This window comes from Camelus dromedarius, chromosome 1 (assembly GCF_036321535.1).
Source record: "Camelus dromedarius isolate mCamDro1 chromosome 1, mCamDro1.pat, whole genome shotgun sequence".
NCBI lineage: Eukaryota > Metazoa > Chordata > Mammalia > Artiodactyla > Camelidae > Camelus > Camelus dromedarius.
In genome coordinates this window covers 117,240,874-117,262,851 of record NC_087436.1, presented here as the reverse complement: position 1 = coordinate 117,262,851, position 21,978 = coordinate 117,240,874, and the positions used below count along the sequence as shown (strand labels likewise).

General features: G+C 49.2%; 1 protein-coding gene across 1 annotated transcript in view; it reads right to left on the bottom strand.

Moving 5' to 3' along the window:
* Positions 1-21,978, bottom strand: part of SLC2A9 (solute carrier family 2 member 9) — a 170,607-nt gene that overhangs the window by 51,302 nt on the left and 97,327 nt on the right. Inside the window, 3 exon segments of the mRNA XM_064489355.1 lie at positions 5,625-5,700; positions 7,088-7,186; positions 19,345-19,454. Of these exon segments, the coding sequence (XP_064345425.1) occupies positions 5,625-5,700; positions 7,088-7,186; positions 19,345-19,454 (285 nt within the window).

Genomic DNA, 21,978 nt, shown 5'->3' with positions numbered 1-21,978 from the left:
CTGTGCCGTGTCCCACCCGAGCTCGCCGGCGCCACCCCAGAGGTGCCATTGAGCTGGCGTCTGCTGAGGCCTGAATCAGCGTTCACTGTCAGTCTCTAAGCCACCTGGGGGATTGTAAAGTGTTCAGCCAAGGCTGAAAAACAAGGCTCTAGCCCAGGGATTCCCAAATTTGGCTGCAGGCTGGAATCACGCGTGAGTGTTAGAAACTGTGGGACCAGGTCCCACCCCGAGACCAGGGTTTGGTTGGCTGTGGAGGCAGCCCGGGCATTCGGACTTTTAGAAGCTCCCCAGGTGATTCAGCACTGTTTGGGGACCACTGCTCTGGTCCAGCTGGGTCACTGGTGTTTCCTTTGCCATTAACTTCCTTTTACATTCTGGCATTTTTGCTGGCTGGTCCTGCTGTGTGGAAATTCATCTTTCTTTCCCTCTTAAACTAGCTCACTCTCCTTCTTCCAAATGTCAGAATGGAGGGACTCTAGAGAGGGTGGCGAACTTTTTCTGAAAAAGCTCAGAAAGGAAATAGATCAGGGTTATTTTTGGCCACCATGTCTGGTCTCTGTCACACATTCTTCCTGTTTTCCTTTTAAATTGTAAAAGCCATTCGTTGCTCGTGGGTCATACATGAAAGGCCATGGGCCAGAATTGGCTTACAGGCCCTAGTTCGCTGATGTTGGACTTTTTGTCAGCTAGTGAGTTCCCCATCAATGGAAGCAATCAAGTCATGGTTGGAGGACTTCCTGGCAGGGAAATCTTCGATGAGACTTAAGTGTCCAATGAATAACTGGACTGAAAACCTTTCTGTTCTTTTATGAACTTGGGATGTCTTAGTTCTAATTCGTCCCAGCTCCCGGGCATAATTCCTCATCTGCCAAAGGGTCTCGGATGTCCCCCACCAGCTTTGAAATTGTTCCCATGTGCTGCTCTGCCCCAGTTCATTGTGAAGCTCCGTGCGTGTCAGCTCAGCCTTTGCGTCAATACCGAGTGCTATGATTTAGAAAGTATCTGAGTTTAAGAGACGAAGAAGGACCCATCCTGACCTCGGTGTGCAGATAGTATCTGAAGCAGGAACAGCTGGAAACCATGAAAATCAAACTGCTCTAAATTGACCTTCAGCCCTGGAGATCTGACAACTAGACACGAATGGCAGAATTCTACCTTTCTGTGTAGACACACACAGGACTGATTCACATTGACCCAGAGTAGACGCAGCCTAAGCAGATAAAGACAGAAGCTTCCCCTCTTAACCTCAATTCTCTGTGTCGGCCCTGCAGGTCAATTCAAAAGGGGCTAATTGCACCACCTTTTAGCAAACAGCCAATGAGTTTTGACCATGTGCACAGATCAGAGTGAAGACGGCAGGCTAAGATGGTGTAGGTTCAAATCCAGCCCTTGCCTCTTAGCTGCGTGATTTGGGGAAAATTACTTAATGTGTTCTTTGGGTTTTTTCATTTATAAAATGGGAATAAAATTAGTTTGGGAAGGAAAGCTATCACAGCTTACCTATAATGCATCTTTTATCACCTGGGATAGGGAGGGAGGAAAAAAAAATAACCCGGTCCATTCTGTTCGTAAGCTTGCTAAACCATCCTTGTAATGGTATTTTCTGGCAGAAAGATAAGAGAGAGTCCTTATGTGCAAAATGCTTCTTAGTAGGCTATCCCTGGTCTATTTAGAATGGAATGTGTAGCTACAGGGACAGTCCACTGGAAAATGCCAGTGTCAGCTGTGTAATTATCCAAGTATGAAATGAAGATGCTTTATGAGTAAAATAGTTCCTGTGTATAAGTGTATTCCCTGCATGTTTTATTTAGAGGCCTTATAAGTTTAACCTGGACCGGAAGGCCCTCTAATGTGCAGGGAAGAATCTGGGGAGTTGCACTGATGGTTTTAGACTTCACCTGTGCTTTAACATGAGTGGTGTCCTGAGAATTATCAGTAAAGTTTGATTCCGAAAACGTGTCTGCTTATTGTGATTTTATTTTGACAACTGGACTCTGGGGTGTGTTCATGTAGTTATTTTTACAAGAATTAAAGCACTTGGAACACGGCCTGGTACATAGGAAGTGCTCAATAACTGTTATTATCAGAAACTGGTGTGAAGACTAGATCAGGGGCCAGGGGGAATGTGTTGAAAAAATTCAGAGCTGTGCATGGATGTGAATTCTCATCCTCTGCAATGGGTAAAAAAGCACAGGGTTTTAAAGAATCTGGGTTCAAATCTTGACTCCAACACTTACCAGCAGTTTTATGTTGGGGACTTTGTAACCTCTCTGGCCTTCAGTTTCCTCATTTGTCAATGAGGGTGGTTAATTCTAGTTTCAAGACTAATGTGCAGAGTAGGGGTGATGTGTAAGGCACCCAGCACGGGCACAACCAAGAAAGGTTAATGCCCGAACGCCATTACCGGTGTGGCAAGGGCAGGGCAAAGGGCAGGATGGGGCCAGAGAGGACCCTAGTCACTGCCTCTGGGTTTAACCAAATCACTTGTGGTAACCTGCCCTGCCTCCCTCTTAGAACAGCCCAGCAGTGACAGCGCCTGTCCTGGGCCCTTCTGAGCTCTCTGGTCATTATGAGCACCCACAAGTCCTTCTAGGTCTCAGGCCAGAACTGGCACTTTGGGGGAACTGGTGTTTCAGGTACAGGCCATGCTCACAGCAGAGATTCCTGGCTGCCCGAATTATCTGTGATGCACCTTTCACAGCACAAAGCTCTTGCTGGTGAGCAGCTGCTCAGCAGGGCCTCCATTTCCCAGCCCCTATGCCTCTAAGTCTGGCCCTGTGACTTGTCCTCACCACTAGAATATGAATGGAAGAGATGGGGTTACTCTGGGTCAAGGCTCTTAAGAAGCTTCCTCCACATGCATTTCCCTCTCCTGCCTACTGGATGCAACGGACAGTGCATCCCCAGGACTGGTAGAGCCACAGCACCGACGGAGCCTGGGTCCAAGCCACCCACCTAAAAGGGACACTGGCTGTGGATGGTTACACGGATGAGGAGGTGAGTTTTACTGTGGGAGCTGTGGCCATTGGGGACCTATTTGTTAGGCAGCTAGCATTATGCTGACCAATACACCGATGTTAACATGACTCAGAATTCCGACCCGATCCGTCAGGCAGTTGAAGTGCACTGCTCAAGAATGCATTATTAAGGATCATTTTGCTAAGTCAGTGACCTCAGGACCGTTTTTTAAGTTAGTAAGGCTGGGTTAAAAGCAATGAGACCATTCTTTTTGTCTGCGGTTAAGGTGTTGTTCGGCCGTATAGCAGGTGTGCCGTCTATTTGTTGCAGAGATGAGAAAGTGATTGGACGTTTCCAACAACAGTACATACTCTTCAGTTTGGACTTCGAGATTTAAAAATCTAGTTCTATTTTATCTTTGCCTCCACCCCCAGTTTAGCACAGAGCAGGTGCTCAATAAATGCTTGTGTAATTGATTTGAATAGAATTAAACCTACGTCTGTTCTTTCTCTAATAAAGAATTTTGGTATCAGCTTAGCTAATCCTTTTAGTACATGCAGTTGGCTAATGCCTCCTCCATATTTCCACTGACATCATGAAACCCAGCTGCCTCTTCCTAAGGAACTTCAGGGATATGGCAGAACTGGGGGCCTGTGGCCTCCGCCAGCTAGAAAGCCACTGTCACACCTGCTCCCAAAGCCTACATCCCTCCTTCCTGGCTCCTTACTCACTTCTGTCACCCATTCCTTAACGTGTCTGGAATACTTGCTAGGTTCTCAGGGGAAGATAAGGAACCACATACAAGGTCCTTTCGTGGGGCTTATATTCTAGTCGGGGGGAGACACATGAAACCCGGCCTCCGCGGACCACCACCCACAGGCCACATCTGGCCCTCCACCTGCTCATGTGAATAAAGTTTTATTGGGACACAGCCATGTACCCTTCCTCTGCACTGCCTGGGGCTGCACTTGCACTGCAGAGCTGCATCGTTGCGACTGAGGCTGCGTGGCCTGTAAAATATTTACTATTGTGCCCTTTACAGAAAACAGTCTGTCAATCCCTGTGTTAAACAAATGAGCAGACCGTGAGCTGACGAGACCAGGAAAGATGCTGGGAAGGAAGTGAACCGGGATGATGTGACGGAGAGTATGCGTGCATGTAGGGCATGTGGGTGCACGGGTGTGGTGTGCATACCTGTGTGTCTGTGAGTGTTTGTGTCCAGTGGTGTGTGTGTGCCCGTGTATCTCACTGGGCAGGTGTCATCTCAGCCTAGAAACCCTGTGAGCACAGAGACTGCCCCTCTGGGTCTGCACCCCAGTGTCCCCAGGCCTCGCCCAGAGCCACTGGCCGCCCAGCTCCAGGGGCACCGCTGTGAATGCTGCCCATGGTGGGGGGACACGTGGAGGCTGCGTGGGGCTGAACACCTCCCCTCCTTGAACCTCCTTCACCTGCAACGTGTGCTCCTAACTCATCCTCCTGTTAATTAGCCACCCCGCCTGGAAGGTGCCTTCCCCTTCCTCCAGCCGTCTCATCATGGCAGCGCAGTGTGTGTGTGTGTGTGTGTGTGTATGTGCGTGTGCATGCGCGCACACGTGTGAGTGCCTGGTGCCTCCCCCCAGTCATTCTACAGCCCATTCCACCATCTCATTATAACATTCTGTGGTCCCAGGTAGGGATGGGACATGAAACACGGTGGCCCCTGAAAATCAGCAGCACAAAAGGAGAGAGAGAAATTCAGCTCCATTTGTTCTCATAGAAACTTAGTGTTGTTTTCATCAACATAGGAACCAGGGCAGAGACGCAGCGCGGCAGCCCCTCCCGGAGAGGTCTGTACAACAGACCTCCCTGAACCACCTTCCTGGTCCCACCCTGGCCTGTGATGGGCCCCGGTGGGATCCAGACCCAGAGCCAGGGGAGGGCAGGGCCCTCGGTCCCACCCACCCTGGCCATTTGACAGATGAGGAGACTGAGGCCCCAGGAGAGGAGAGGATGTTCCTACTAGGAAAGCGGCAGAGCTGGGACTGAAGATGGGTCCCGGGTAAACTGAGGCTCTGAAGACTTCACATCTACACAGGTGTAAGTGGGTGATGAGGGACCTGGGAGTCGACAAGTCCATCACTCCTTGCTCTGTGCAAGGAGGTGCCCATCTCTGCCTCTTCCTGAGCTACCAGGAGCCCTAAAGTAGTGAGCACACATCAAGTGCTTGGCACACACCAGGACGCGTGTACACACGTGTACACACAAGTACAGCACACAGGCAATGACCACTGCGTCTCAGACATCGTCATCATCTCATCCCTGTATCTTCCACACTAAGCTGGAGCTTCTCTGTGGGCACAGACTGTAACCGAATAGCTTTGATTCACCCCAAACCAGTGTATCCGGCTCACAGCTCTCGCAGCGGCTCACAGCTCTCGCAGCGGCTCCCAGCTGCTGGGCTGTCGTACGCTATTGTCTATGCATCTTTGGGGAGCCCGTTACCCATCCATCGGTGGGATGGAAATGAAGGCAGTCGCTGCATTTAAACAGGTGGACTCTCTTCCCCCTCCATCCTCAGTGGCCCTCGCCCCTCCCTGGACCCCAAGGAGTCATCTGTACTGAGACACCCCACCCTGGTGGCGCCGTGAGTCCCTGGGCCAGCCAGTGAGGAAGGAGGGACGCCTTACCTGGCCTGCTGCAGAAGGAGGCGATGATGGCCAGAATGCACATGATACTCAGGTAGGGGATCTAGGGAGCTTGGTCCTGCGAGAGAGCAGCCGTTGGGCAGGGAAGGAGCTCCTCCTCGATCCAGCTGTGTGACCTGGGGCAGGTCACTTTCTATCTCTGAGCCCCAGTTTCAGCGTCTGTAAAATTGGGACAAGGATGACCCCTAAGCTATCCCATCGCCGATTTTACAGATGAGGGAGTGAAATGGGATGTTGCCTTTGAAGAGGTTAGCACAGTCCTGGCACACAGTAGGTGGTCAATAAATGAATAACTAACATGTATTGAGGGCTTAGATGGAAGCAGGCAATATGAGACATTTTTACAGGCAATATCACATTTCAAAAATGCTCTTAGTCAATCCCTATTATTATGTAAAACACTGTATTTCTACACCTGCTGTCCTGACGAGGTGTAAGATGACTTAACTCCTGTCATTAAATGTGCCTGGAGGGGCTGTCACTTGTCTAGCACGTGGGGGTGGCTTCACGCTGGGTGTGGAAGGACGTTTAGGAAATTGCCGCCGCTCTAGCAGACCGGATGGTTGATGAGAACATGGTGTCACTGGCGCTGGGACATGATGAGTGTGGGAACAGGTGCTGGGGCACCTGAGCCCAGTCTGGAGAGACTCAGGGTGGGAGGAGTCTGTGCTCACCTCGAAGGCTGAGCTGAAGTCAGCCGGGGGAAAAGGAAAGGAAAGGAGTTCCCGGAGAGGGTTCTGCGTGGGCAAGGGCATGGAAGCACAAGAGAGACAGGTAGGGGTAAGCGGCAAACGTCCAGAACAGAGGGCGGGGGGAGAGGGAGGCCCCTCCGTGCCAAGTCCTCCAGCTCCTGCTGCAGGGGGGTCTAGGGTTGGGAGGAGCCTTGCAAGCTCTTGTATGGCTCTCTGCTAGGTCATTCATCCACCTATCCATCCACCCATCCACCCATCCGTTGGTCAATCCATCCATCCATCCATCCACCCACACATCCATCCATCCACCCATCCAGCCATCCATTTGCAGATCGTTCCAAGTTCCTCCTGGGCACCATGCACTGGGCTGGGAGGTGGGAATGTGGAAATGATAGAGGCATGGTCCTCACCCCCACAACTCACTGTCCATCGGGAGAGAGAGATGTGTCAACAGTGAAAGCCACTGCTATGTGATGAGGTTGCAGAATTGCCTCTGGGGTCCCTGGGAACACAGAGGAGGGTGTCTCCCTCAGATGTGGGGTGAGGGAAGCCTTCCTGGAGGAGGAGGTATCCAAGAGGCAGAAGGGCTTCCTGAGTCAGAAAAGCAAGAGAAGCCAGTTGAGGAGGGAACCCTGGGAGGAGGAAGGGGCCAGGCTCTTTGGGGGACTCCCCAGGCCAAAGGCCTAAAAGCACTGGGGCTGAAGCCAGGCCCACACAGACCTCGCTTGGGGAGTGACAGACACGTGTCCTCACCTGCAGCGTCAGTGTGATGGTGAGGATCCCAAAGAGCGTCATCAGCCCAAAGCCACCAATGAGGAGGGGTCTCCGTCCCACGTGCTCGATGGCCAAGCCCTAGGTCAGGGTCAGAGAGAGACAGTTATGACTCCACTTTTGGCAGCAAGCGAAGGGGACCATGGTGCTGGGAACCACACTGGGGTCATGGCTAAAGGGCTCTCAGCTGGAGACTCTTGGCCACTTCCTCCGCTGCCACAACCAGGAGGAAACATCTCTTTGAGAAAGGAGGAAAGGCAGGGAGGATAAAGTGACAGATCATGGGCACTGGCTGTGTCCACACACTCACATTTCCCCTAATCTTCCTCATTGGGGACGGTGGGCTTATCTGCTGGGAGTCTGGAAAAGCTACAGAACGTATGTGGTTCCCAGCCCTTCCCCCACCTTTGGCTCCAGTGGGCGGGAGGCAAGCATTCTCCATCCCTCCGTGTCGTGTCGTGTCGTGGGTGCTCTAGGGGCAACTCCCAGGGCAGAGGTCCGGGGGTGGGAGTGGGCAGAGAAGGCTCCGCTGTTTTTCACTCTGCCTGTGCCCGGGCAGGTCAGCTTCATTCTGGAGTGTGAGATCCGTAACCCCAGGTGACTGCAGCCCCTGAAACCATGTCCCCAACCCAGCTTCCCGCAGCTGTAGGGCTGTCACCAGCCTCCGTTCAGCTGTCCCTGTGTTTCCATCTCAGGCGGGTAAGCACAGACTCTTCACTGAGCTCCTTCAAATGCCAACGGCCCAAAAACATCCTGATGGAAGTTTCAGAGACAGGCAGCCTGGGGCTCATATCCTGGGTCTGCCGCTTTCCAGCTGTGTGGACTCCGGTGCACGACTCCCCCTCCCAGAGCTTCAGGGCCTTTATCTGTGACAGAAGGACCAAGTACCCTCCAACAAGGCTGTCTGCAGGGTGGGGAGGGTTAATAAGAGGCTGTGTTCAAAACACAAATAAATCTTCTGATTATGTCCAGTGCCATCCTCTCCTCTTTCCTCCTGCCGCAATTTCACAGAAAGAGGACGCTGAGGATCAGAGGGATGAAGTAACTCAGGGACCATCACACGACCATCAAGAGGTCCATCAATAAGTGAATTGCTTAAATAAACACTGGAATATCCAGATGATAATTACGTAGGAATTCATATTTTTAAAAGAACTTAAAATAATATAGAAAAATCCTCAGGATATGATTTTAAGTGAAAAGAGCTGGGCATAAAGGTATACCAACTTATATACAGTTCTATAAATTACAGTTATGTGAAACTAACACACTCTAGAAAAATATAAACAAAAATAGTTTATAACGGCTACCTCCGCTTGGGGGATAACATTGGCTTCTTAGTTCACTTGTTATTTTTCAGTCTTTTCCAAATCTTTTATACAACATTTTTGCTTAAAAAAAAAAAGACTAGCTAAAACTTGGAGATGCAAATCCCTAGCTCCTGAGTCACAAATCTTTACTTTTTCCTGGTCTTCAATGATTTCCAATACTCACACTGGCAAATTTTCATCACTGCATAGAATGTGTTTTTGCTACAATTAAGGATGTCAGAGCCATTCTTATGGTTAAAGGTCTAAGAGTCTAAAGTTACACTGGCACTGGAGGCCATGGCCACTCATAACTGGACCGTGTGGGGGCTTCACCTCATAAGCATCTTGGGGGCTTTGGCTAGTGTCCCCAGTGACAGGGCACTAAAATGACTGGAGAAATTACCAAGACAACTGCACCAGCCATCGGGAGACACTGAGCACCGAGGCTGCTACACTGAGATTGACGTGTGCTGCACTGTCACATTGAACTTGTTACTGACTTCAGTGTTTTTAGTATTTTTCATTGTTTCGGGGTTTTTTTGTTTGTTTGTTTTAGTTTCTTCAAAGGCACCACCATCAATTTCAGAGTCAGAAAGTGTACCCCAAACACAAACCAGTTGATAATCACTGTCTCACACCATGATGCCAGCATTTGAGTACTTGGTTGGGGGCAGGAATTTGGCCGTTTCGTGTCACTGAAGCCTCTGCGTGAACCAGTAATGTGAGCCAAAGTAAAGCTGGAAATATTGTCCTTGATTTGGAAACACTCTGTAAATGTGGTCTAGGAAGACGCCAAGGAAATGGCTGTGAAAGAGGAAGAAGAGATGGAAACAACCCTCTCCATCCTAGTGGATGGAAGGTCAAGTTTGCAGGGCTCCTTTCTTCCTCCTTTAAATAGCACTGAAGCGCAGTCCATCGAAAGGCATTACAGTAAACATGGTATTTCCACTCAACATTGAAATCATTAGAGAAGACATTAACTCAACGTCAACAGCAGCCTCTGAAGGTTACTGGCGTTAGCTGGGGATGACCTGTCTGTCTCCTGATGCTCCCAAGAAAGTTCCTCTGGGGACTCCTGAGCCAGGGTCATTCAGCAGCCATGTACATGCACCTTCTGCCCACCCCACAGTGCTAGGACCAAATGTGGAATAATAATGGTATTTTAAAATCAACTTCATTGATGGATATGTAGTTAGATTCAGTAAAAATGTACCCATTTTAATCATCGTACAGTTTGGTATGTTTTGACAGATTTATACACCCATAAAACCCTGGCCACATCAAAATACAGAACATTTCTGTCATTTCAAAGTTCCTTTGTGTGCCCTCCCCTGGCCCCAGGCAACCACTAATATGCTTTTCATCAGTCTAGATTAGTCTAGATTAGTCTAGATCAGATGAGAGTTCCACACTGGTTATTGAAATGCTTTTGAGATTCATCCGTGTTGTATATGTATCAATAGTTGATTCCTTTTTAGTGCTCAGTAGTATTTCATTGACTGGATATACCACATTTATTTCTCCACTCATCGGTTGATGGAGACTTGGGCTGTTTCCAGTTTGGGCTCTTATGCCCTTGGGGAATGTTATGAGTCGAAATGTGTCCTCTCCAAAAAAGACAGGTTGAAGTCCTAATCCCTGGTACATCAAAATGTGACTTTATTTGGAAATAGGATCTTTACAGAAGTAATCAAGTTGAAATGAGGTCACTAGGGTAGGCCCTAATCCAGGATGACTGGTATCCTTATAAAGAGGGGGAAATGCGGACACAGACACGCACACAGGGAGAACACCATGTGAACATGAAGGCAGAGGTCAGGTGATGCTTCTACAAGGAATGCCAAGGATTGTCAGCAAATCTCCAGGTGCTAGGGCAGAAGCCTAGAACAGAGTCTTCCTCAGCCTTAGAAGGAATCTACCCTCCAACACATGGTTTCCAGCTTCTGACCTCCAGAATGCAAGACGATAAATTTCTGTGTTGAAGCTGCTCGTTTGTGATACTTTGTTATGCACCGCTAGCAAACCAATACAGGCAGCACAAGTCTGATGGAGAGCAGGGCTTGGCTCCTTGTCTGTTAAATGATTAAACACATGAAGAAAGAAGAAAGGGATGGAGGGAGGAAAACATGTATTTCATGTATTTCAAATATGACTCAATCTAAGCCTCCAAATTTGACTTAATGTGCCTTTAAAGTCTTTTACATACATCACTTCTTGTGAATTTTATAGGTCGATCTCTGTCTATGTTGCATTCTGTGTATACAGCTGAGCATAAAGTGTCTGACTTGCTCAGCACTTGGCAGAATCCCTGACATCTTAGGGATGGCGGGGTCCTGGGAGAGCTCCTTCCTCTACAAGATCATGGAAGTTACCCTTTCATTCTGTCCTATTCCAGGCCGGCCTTTTTCTGATTCTGCTGGTTCCCGCTGAACTCAGCCTTCACCTGGCTTGATTTGCTGCTCATGAGCACACGGGCCACATGGGCTGACAGTGTGCAGGGCTCCAGAAAAAGAAGGTGCTGCTGGTGGGAGCTCAGCCTCCCTCAGAACATCCGAGCTGACTGCTTGGGGCAGAGGGCGTGGACCCCAGCCAGAGGCAGAGCGCTCCGTCTAGTTAGCGGATGCTTCTTTCCTCCAATGGCTTTAACCGAGTCTCACTCAGTTAAGCAACTATGCACTGTGTGCTTCTGCAATTATGGGCCGGCCCCTCGCCTAGCAGAACGCGTGCAGAGCAGGGCAGACGAGGTTTGCAGAAATACGGTGGGATAACTACCATCGCCATTTCTTCAAACCTACTGTGTCACACACACACACACACACACACACACACACACACACACACACACACACACACACACACGCAGTCGGAACACTGGAGCAAGATGCCTCCCAGGCTGGGGACAGCCCCCACGTATCCCAAATGGTTGCCCTTGACCCTGACACTTTGGGGCTGGCGGGATCCCTGAGGAGCTCTTGCCGCACCAGCAGTGAGTGACGCCCCAGGCAGAAACTGGATTATTGCTAAAGCTTCAGTTATGGAAGGATGGGGGAAAGGAACAGGGAATGGCTTCATTATCACCAGCTCAGCTCTGCCACCAAGGCAGAGTGCCTGAGGAAACCGTCAAGCTTCAGTGTTACTCTGAACGCCTAGTGCTTCTGTTTTAAATATGCCAGCGCTCATCTTTGCTTTCACAAATCTCGGTCTGAAAAGAAGCAGAGGCCATGGAAAGCTGTGGTTATCTGCCAGTTAATGGAGTTTTTCAGTCTGTGTTCAGAAGACGGGGTCTCAGAAGTCATTTTCGACTTGGAACAGGCTCTCTCTAAAGTGAAAGCTGAAAATAATTCACTGAAACATAAACTTTGTTTGGAAATTTCTGTTTAAAAGATGAATGTGTGTGAGACATGTGTATCTGTTTGGGTCAAAGGTTGAAGAATGAAAAAAGTAACTGTTTAAATGATTGTTATTCCAGGGTGGTCTGTGATCCCCAAGTATAATAGATTAAAATGGTCTTGAGACATTTCAACCAAAGGGCACAGTCAGACATGGACTGAAGCCCACGGGGAGAGCAGGAGAGGCGGCCCGCAGACCAGGCCCCTCCAGGTTCCCAAGTCCTGGGAGAATCTTTTCCTTTCCAGTCACTTGAGAAGTGGCTTGAGGCCAGAGCTGCCGTAACTTCTAAGGGGAACACATCTCACCCTCCTGCCCATCTCGAGAAAGGAAAAGGTAGACCTTGAGAGGCTTATGATCATAGTTTAAACTGTTCTCAACTCTGGGCAAATGGAAAAAAATTGGTCCTTAATGAATAGGAATTGAGAAAGAGACACTGAGTGGCCAGCTGGCTTCAGAATCAGTGTGCTCACATCAGGAGCCTGGAGCCCCGAGGCATGTCTCCACCTTCCTTTGATGCAGGAAGCTGTAGGGCAGCCCAGACACAGGGGAGCCGAAGGAGGCTACCGGAGAGATCGGGAGGAGATCAGAAGATGTTTGGTGGAAAAATGAATCATCAGGCACATATCCTGGGAGTCAGGGAATGTCCTTGGCCAAACTCAGAAACAGAACCACCTGACGGAAGCTATTATCAGTGTTGGGAGTGGGTGGGAGCAGTGACAGCGGGGAGATGGCTCCCAGGGAGAAACTGCCTGTCCTGACTCTGCACGCCCTCTTCCTCACTCCCCTTCTAACCCCCCTCCCGTGAGGAGGAGCCCTCAGAACCAGGAGAGTCCCCATGCCCACATGCAGACTTCCCACCGAGGCCACAGATGGCCTGAGTGCTTCTTGAATGATGATGTGAGCGCAGGATCCAAAAAGCTGCTCAGCCTGAATTTTAGTTCCTCAGCTCTGGTGGGTGTTGCCTGGTTGGATGGAGCCTCTGACAGCCACCACGCCTTCCAGGGAGTTTGGGGGCCAAGGGAGAACTCTGGTTCTGCTTTTGTTTGCTGTGGCACCCACCTCTGCTAAGTTCCTGTAACCTTTGTTCGATAAACTGGGGACTTAATCTCTCAGTGGAGGCTGTGGGGGGGAAGTTTCTTCCTGCCACGTTGTGACCCATAGAAATGCCGCAGAGTCGTCGTTCAGCGGTGGAAGGGTTTCCTCCGCAGAGGAGGATGAACTGAACTCAGTTTTGGTGCCAGCTTTAGAGCGTGTTCAGTCTGATGATTCACTGGGCAAAGCAGCCTCTTTTCAAGCCTCCTAACAGTCTCCCCGCTTCCGTCCTTCCCACACCCCTCCCCTACACCTACTTCTTTACAGTGGCCGGAGGGATCCTTTCCTAACGCAACATGGCATTCTGCTTTTGATCCCCTGGGTTGAGCCCCTCCAGATCCCCAGCCCCCCTGCCATCCTTCAAACCTGCAGGCGTGTTCCTACTCCCATGTAAAGCCTCTTCTAGACACCGTCTGCCTCTCCAGATGCCCTGTGTCCTGGATAAGGATCCACAGGACCAGATCAACAGGCCCCCTCGCCCGCTGCCTCCAGAGGGTGTCCGCCAACAAGGCAGCAGTAAGAAATCAGAAGGAGGGAAGGGAACCTGGGGATGGTCCCCCGGTCCCCTTCCTACAGGTGAAGGTTGGTTGGCTGTGTCCCTCTACTGAAGGTCACGGCTCCTGATGCGTAGCCCACCCACCCTACAGACCCGCCAACCCCGAGTTCGTCTGTCCTCTGACCCCTCCGGTCACTGGGCCGACTCCTGCTGGGGTCTGACTGATGCAAGCCTTCCTTCTGGCTACTCCCTCTGCCTGGAACGTTCTTCCCCAGGTGTCTGGGTGACAGACAGCTCCCTCATCCCTGGATCCCGACCATGGTATTTAATACAGCAACCCGCCCCACCTCTCCATCCCGCTGCTCTGCTCTACTGTCCTCACAGCCTCCCACACCTTCTAACCACCCTGCAGGTGCCCGCTAGCTCGTGCCATTGTTTTGGTTGGTCCCCCCGCTGGGAGCTCGCCTCCTCCTGGGCAAGGACCTGTGTCTCTTTCAGCCACTGGTGCATCCTGCGAACCTGGGCCATGCCTGGCACAGGGCAGGGGCCCACCTGGCACCTGCTGAATGTTGAAAGAATGACGCTCTGGCTCCGTTTCATCTCCCAGGATTTTAGGAGGCAGCAGGGCATGCTCACGTCTTTCTGTAACATACGTTTGGTTCTCTTCAGGAATGCTAATAACCAACAATGACTGGGCTCGTTTGCCAGGGGTTGCTGTCATAACGAATCGCAAACTGAGTGGCTTAAGCAGCAGAAATTTCTTCTCCAGAAGGCCTGGAGGCTACAAGTCCAAGATCAAGGCAGTGGCAGGGCCGTCTCCCTCTGAAGGTGTGGGGAAGGGTCTGTCCCAGGCCTCTCTCCCAGCTTCTCGCAGCTCCTTGGCTTTTGCAGCCTAATGTCAGCATTCACGTGGTGCTCCCTGTGTGAGCCTGTGTCCAAACTCCCCCTTTTTATAAAGACACCAGTCATGTTGGATCAGGGCTCCAGGGGGGGTCTCATCTTAGCTAATGACATCTGCGGTGACCCTATTTCCAAGTCAGGTCATGTTCTAAGATACTAGGGGCTAGAGTGTCAACATACGGATTTTCAGGGGTCACCATTCAACCCATAGCAACAGTTAACATTTATTAAGTGCCTGCCCTGTGCCAAGCGCTGCGAGTCACTGTAGGATTCTCGTGATAATACCTGCTGAGGGAGAGATTTGCTCTTACTCCACTTCCCCTAAGAGAAAACAGGGGCTCAGAGAGGCTGAATAACTGGCCCAAGGGCACCCAGCTGGTGAGCGCAGCGCCGCGGTGAAGGAGCAGGAGACAGACAAACTTGCTTCCCTGAGGCTAAAACTGCTTGCTGATTCATTACTAGCTTTAACGCAGAGGCTAAGCTCCAGGAAGGAGGTAACAGGCTATAATCGCGGAAGGACAGACAGACCCGCTGGAGTTCCTCCTGACGCCAGGAAGATTTACCGAGGCTGAGAGGATTGCAGCAGCACCCTGCAAAGCGCCCTGACTGTTACCACCTTTTCTGTTCCGTTCAGTTTTTCTGTAAATACCTCAAGACCCCACCCCAAGATGGATTCACAGCCCCTAAGGCATGAGCCTGGTATGACTCCCCTTCCCCTGGCAAAGCAGCAAAGTTCTGCTCTTTCTGGATTCTCCCAAAACTCTGCCCCCGAGTCTCAGTCGTCTTCTGGGGTTACAGAGGCTGGTTTTGCGGCAACAAGGGCACCTCGCCGTTCTGCATCATCCCCTCCACCTGCTCTCTCCTCCAGCGTGCGCTGGATCCAGTGGCCAGGGATGCAGCAGGGAACACGGGAGGTTTTGATGGTGAAATCGTGGAATTTGTTGGGAAGCAGAGTGACTGGTGGAAACCAGTAGTTTTTGTTTGTTTGTTAATTTGTTTGTTTTACTTAGTCTCTATGGTGTAGTCTGTTTCAGACGATGGCAGAAATTTCCTGCCATGACTAAAGAGTAAGAGTGACATGTGAATTCCGTCTCCCCTGATTTAAAAGAGGACAGCCTCCCTGCTTCTCAATGGAATGAGCCTTGTGCCTCACCAGCTGCCGCCTCACGTGGCAGTGGACCCTTGGGTCCTGCGCCCTGAGCGACACTCTGCGGATGCTCACTCATCAGAGACCCAATGCTGCGCCTTGAGAAGCTATTTGGAAAACCAGCTGTTTCTGCAAGGCGGCAATTATTTACAGCTGCCCCCGCTGATGAGCGAAGCCAGGAGCCAAAATTAATTGCAGATCAAAAGAACAAAAATGTCTTTCTCAGTGTTATCAGGTCCTGGAGCCATTTGAAGAGAATGTCAAAATCTCAAGAAGAAGAAAAAAAACTTGGAAAGTCCTTTCAGGCAGGCCATTTCCCCCCGGGGCTGGATGAAACAGCACGCAGACATTTGGAAAAAAGGTCACACAGGCTTTGGAAGGGTCAAGGGATGCCCTGAATCTCGACCCCGCCAGGACCATCCAGCGGGCCTCCACGTGCTCTGAGTTTCGTTTCCATGACGCGTTCTGGAAGCTTGTGCATCCGTTTCCTGTGGCTGCTGTAACAAGTTACCACCAACTTTGTGGCTTTTTGGAACCTACATTTATTCTCTCACAGTTCCCGAGGTCACAAGTCTGAACCAGGTCTCGTGGAGCAAAGATCGGTTGCTGGCAGGGCTCTGTCCCTCCGGGAGGCTCTCAGGGAGGACCTGTCCCCCGCCTTTTCCGGCTTCTCACGGCTGACCTCACTCCTTGGCTTGCGGCCTGGCCCTCCATCATCAGAGCCAACAGCTGCACCACCTCTGCTTTGGGCTTCACATCTCCTTCTCTGACGGACCCTCCTGCCTCTCTTGTAAGGGCCCTTGCAATTCTATCGAACCCACCCAGACAATCCAGGATGACCTCCCCATCCCCCAACCCTTAACTCAGTCACGCCCGCAAAGCCTCTTTTGCCCTGTCAAGTAACATATTCTTTTCCTAGCAATTAGGACATGGACATTTGGGCAGTATTCTGCCTCCCACAGGTGGATGTGGTTAGGTATCCATTTTAAAGATGAACAAATCATTTCAGAGATGTTGGGCACTTTTCCCAAAACCACAGTTGGTAAAAGGATGATTAGGATTTGAATTCAGAGCCACCAGGCACTAAAGCCTGAACTGTCTCTCTGCCAGAACATTGTTCCATCCCAGACTCCCAGCCTCGTGCTGAATTTAACCTCATGGTTTTCCAGGGATTGGAGTAAATGCTACTATTTCTACAACTGTTTTCAACGGACAGTTCTGCATTTTCAGCTCCTTAAGAAGGTAAACTAGCAGGAAGCACACACTGGGGGCTGCACACAGGGCCACGGGCAGGCTGCCCTCCACCTGGCTAACTCCCGCTGGCCCTTCAGCACTCAGCCTCCTGGGCCCCTCCTCCAGGAAGACCTCTTGGATCCCTTCACAGGAGAACCCATCCCACACACGGCACACATCTGTTTCTGGGTCCTTTTCCTTAGATCACGATAACTTCACTAGTGACCTCCCAGCAGGAGCATGATATGGGTGCCCCATAGCTGCCTGGCATGGGTGAATGCGTGGATGGATGAATCCACCACCAGAACTATGAAGCTGTCATTCCCATTCTGGGCCCACACGGGGGTGCCCATGCCTCTAAAATGCACATAATCCAAATGACCATGGCCCGTCATGATCCAAACTTGAGGAGAGCAGCGGGCAGACTCTCCAGAGGCTGTGACTCCCTGTTCTGATTTGAGAAAGGTCCCCTCTTTCTCTCCCAGGAGGGTGAAGTCATTTACCTCCTTCCTGGGATTAGTCCTTGCAAGAGGTACTTCATCAAACATTGTCAGCTTTTAATGAGGGTGATCGGCCAGCTAGAGCATGGGGACCAGAAGGAGGGGCTTCTGGAATCAGAGGGACTGAGGTTGCAAGCATCACCACTCCCTCTGTTCGGTCCCCTTTCAAATGGGGGCAGTAACCAGACCTTCAGGAGTGATGTGCACATTCGTGAGATCCCACATAAAGTCTCAGGGTCTTGGGGAGCAATAGGGTCCTAGATGTGAGTGCTACCCACTCCCTCAGGTTCTGACCTGTTGGCTGTGTGATCCCGGGTAAGTCGTTTCTTCTGGTCTTGGTTTCCGCAACTGCAGAAAGACTGCGAGAGTCCCTGTAAAGTCCTGCTCTCCTGGAGGATATCCACCATAGCCTTATTAAAAAAGACAAATAGTGGGACCCTACCTAAACAGAACAAGAAGAGCTACCCCTCCCTGAGTCACATCACGTGCCATGTGTCCACTTGTTTAATTCTCACTCCGTCCCTATGAGGCAGGGATGGTGTCATTACAGAAAAGGGGAATCGAGTCACAGAGCTGTTGAATAACTTCCTGGGGTCACGCAGTTCAAAGGGGATAAATCTGGGATTCCAGGCAGTGTGGCTCTGTCGTCTGGGCTCCGAGTAGAGACACTCAAGAACCCTGCCCCACAGACAACGGTCACGGAAATTGCTGCATAGCTTCTTTTTGGAGAATGATACGCTCTCACAACTGGTGTTAACTCAGAGGGGATGATGCTCTACCTGCTTTTCTGTACATGTGTTATACTTCAATTAAAAATTTACTCAAACAATAAATAATAAAATGGAAAATCATTCTGACATAAGTTTATGTGGACAAAAGCAGAATTAAAATTAGTCTATAGATAGGATTATACTGAGTAAGGTCAGCACAGTCATCTATGTACAGAGAGCACCAGGGGAGAGTTTGCCCAACTTACTTGGGTGGTATGATCACAGGTGATGGATCCTTTGCTTCTATTTTCTGTATTTTACAAATTTATCCTAATGAGCTCATGCTGATTTCTTATAACAACAAAATACTTTACCAAAAAAAACCCCAAAACAAACCCTGTAATTTTCCCATCACTTTCATTCCAGGCTGACTGTGCTCTCCCGCTGATCGATGTGAAAATTAATGATGACAATTGGTTGGGGTCTATAATGTGAGACAAGAACTCTGGGAAACTTACAGATTGTGAAATATCAAGATATTTTCTCTCTAACAAAAAGACTGCCAGTGGAAGGGGAAGGAGATGGAACATCAGTCCTCAACACTTTTATAACATCCACTTTTAAAAGCATCTTGTTAGAATGCCCCATTAAAAGCAAGGGGCAAAATAAAGTGTTCTTTCGAAAATGCGCCAGAAATACAGTTGGAAACCTCTGCCTGTTGCACTGGCATCAATCTTGTCAGTGTAAATCAGTAAGCAAGAGTAGAAATAAGGTCATCAAAGTCAAGGTTGAAGAGACAGAAGTAGCTCCTAAAGGGGGAAACCGAAGATCAGAGAGGTTGAGTGTGTTGTGACATCACAAAGACAGTAAGTTTCAGAGCCAGGACTCAAATTTCATTCGGTCTGATTGCAAAACCTCTGCAATTTCTGCTAGATTCAGAAATCTCTAATGATTCATTTTCCCCCAATGTTTACTCTATACATTGGAGGTTGAGAAGGAGTGATGAGATCTGTGCCCCTCTTCTTTTGGACACTGTTGCTTATTATAAAAGTATCCTTTCTCCTTTCCTTTGCCTTGAAAACTCCCACATGTTTGGGACAGTCATGGTTTAAAGTCAGCTAATGGTTTTAAACTTAGGCTCCCCTGGACTCTGATCTGGACTCCCAGGGAGACATGGCTCTCTCCACTCAGTGCTCATCATAATGTGTCATTCAAAGAAAGAAGCTATTTATTAACAGGGAGACAACAGGGAAACAAAATGTAGACAAGAATACTCTTTAGATGGGCGAAATGTCAGTGATAAACTGCATGATAAACTCCCCAAATTCAGACATCTGTGGAGTGACAAAGGGTATGCTCTCTTAAAGGCATGTCAGTTTGTTACCAGGGGGTCCCCACAGCGCTGTTTACCATCCCCCAGCCCCGCGTGATGTTCTCAAGAATAACCCTCAATTTACTTACAGAGAAGATGGAAGCCAAAATCTCGATGCCACCTGTGCTCAAGGTGATGTAGGGGATCTTTTCTGGAGGGATTCCAGCATTTCCAAAGATACTGTTGGTGTAGAACCAATCTTTAGAGCAGGAAAAAAAAAAAAAAAAAAAAAAAAAGAAGGCAGGAAAGTCAGTGAGAGGTATGTATTTCCCAAATTAAATTCAGGTACTTGGTAGTCTCTGAGATTTGCTACTAAATCCAGAGTCACAAGGTGGAGGTATGTGGTGTAGCCAATCACTTATTTTCTGCCTTCTCCCACATTTCCGCCTCTCCATCACTAACAGAACTCCTATGTTACTAGGAGCAACATGTGCTCAGCTAAGTGTGGCAATGAGATATGAACAGAAATGTTGGTGGGGCTTCTAGTAATCCTCCTTAAAAGGAGATTTTCTTCAAGGAGTTGTGATCCCATTTTTGCTCTTCTGCCTTTCTGCTGTCAGGATGGTGAATGTGATGGCTGGAGCTTCAGCAGCCCTGTTGGGACACTAGGTGACCTCAGGACAGCATTGCTTTTAGTTTTCACAGTAACTTTGTGAGAATTAGAAATGGTCCCTGATCTAAAGACACTTTACTGTCATCCATCGGAAAATTGTCATAATAAATCTGTAATGGGTACAATGTGAATGAAGCTCCTGAGAGTTGTGCAACACACAAGCTGCATAACTATATATAGAACCCTTATGAGATGGAAGCCACCTGTCCAGATGCTGGAGCAGGAAGTTAGAAGGAACCTCTGTCCTTATTCACTAGAGTGATTTTATAATTCATTACCCAAACCTGGGTACTTTGGAGAGTGTAAATAATTATTCCAGGACAGCAGGCATAAATCGGGCCTCCCCTCAGCAAACCAGAGTATGTGGTCCTAGGGCTGCTGTGCCAGCCCTCCCAATTTCCTTCATGTGAGAGAAGGCCTATATTGTTTATGCTCACAGGGCATAAACACTATCACAATCACTGATTTGAAGTTTGGAGACCTGGCTCCATCTTGAATTACCTGTGTGACCTCAGGTAATTCTCTCTGCCCCACTGAGATTCCTTCTCCTCCGAGATCAAAAGAGGATAGTCACACCCTTCCTGGGAGATGTCAGGAATTGGGGAAGGATTGTCACTGTTCGTTATTTACTTCAAGTTTTGGATCAGAAAGCTAGACAGAAATCATCTGTGTTCTCCCAACCCCAGCCATTTCATTGAAAAGCAAGAGTTTGCTGAATGACAGAAAATCATGCCGTCCTGATACGTGAAATCTGATGAGGACACCTGCTTCCTCGAAGGGCCTTGGAAACACCTGTAAACTGATCATCATTAAGCAGAAACATCAGAGCTTATTGCTTGTGACTCGTCAGGCTCGACTCTACTGAGCATGCTCTCTGCATTTGGCTCTTTGTTTTTGGAGAAAGCTCATGTTTCTACAGATTTGTCTTTTTACCAGACTTTGTTTGGCAAAACTTTTTCACACACTAGGGGAGAAGATATAATTTAGGACCTACTCATATCTACAGACAGTTCTGCCAACTAAGATCACTCGCCATCCACACAAGGTCATTAGCCACTGCGGTCACTGACCTTTAACAGGCCCTGAAAGGAGCTCAGGGCGGAGGTCAGGAATGAGGCCCTCTGCACTCTGGGAAAAACTGGAAGAACAGTCCTTCAGACAGTTAAGATGTTTTCAAGAGATTTTATGAACTCAATTTCTTGCATCTTCTCATATCTAGAAAAGCACTAAAACCATTAACAGATACATCTGTTCTTGTGACTAGCAGCAACCTCCTATGGAGATGTGTTTGATTGCACGTGCCTCATTCACCAAAATCGTATAGATACTGACCTCCCCTGCTCCCTCTTTGGAGCAGTTCCTCAGAGGTATCTGAGAGGCTGTCTCCCAGGCTATAGTCCTCAGTAAGTCCCCGTCAGACTGAACTCACAGCTCCCGTGCTGTGCATTTTTTTTCCAGTTTGTTTTTGAGTGAATTAGTAATCCTTCCTAAAATTATAGGCACACCTGAAGACTTCAGTAAAAACCACTGCACAAATTTCTCTGAGCTTGTGGGCACTGATGCATCTGGTGGCAAAAATGGGTTTTAATGTTCACGTAAATAAAGACCCTCCTGCTTGTGTCTGCCTGTCACTTGCGTGAGCTGATCAATTAGAATTTTAGTCTCTATCTTTGCTGTCACATCCATAGAGTGCAGAAGTAGTTCCTGATAAATCCGTTTATTACTATGGCTCTCAGGGCTGTGACAGAAGCTACAATTATTCCCCAAAGCCTCAATCTCTACTGAATTTGCTTAGATGACCTCCTCTACTTTTGAAGGTAGCTGTGGTCCCCAGCACATCTTCAGGGTCAGATCAGAGGAGTTTAAATGCCTTTCTTAATCTTTGCCCACATTTGTTGATTTTCAACAGCCAACAGTCTCTGTGGCCCTTTTCACCCCACACACAGGGGGCCTGACATTTGTGTTATTCTCAGCCTGGGCTCTGAACCCCACACCCTGACTTTTTCATCTTCTAGGGGCTTTCAGCCTCTGATCCCTGCGATATGGGTTCTCTGTGCAAGCTACGTGCTGTCCTCCCACGCAGTGCTCCTTCCTGCTCCTCATCCCCTCT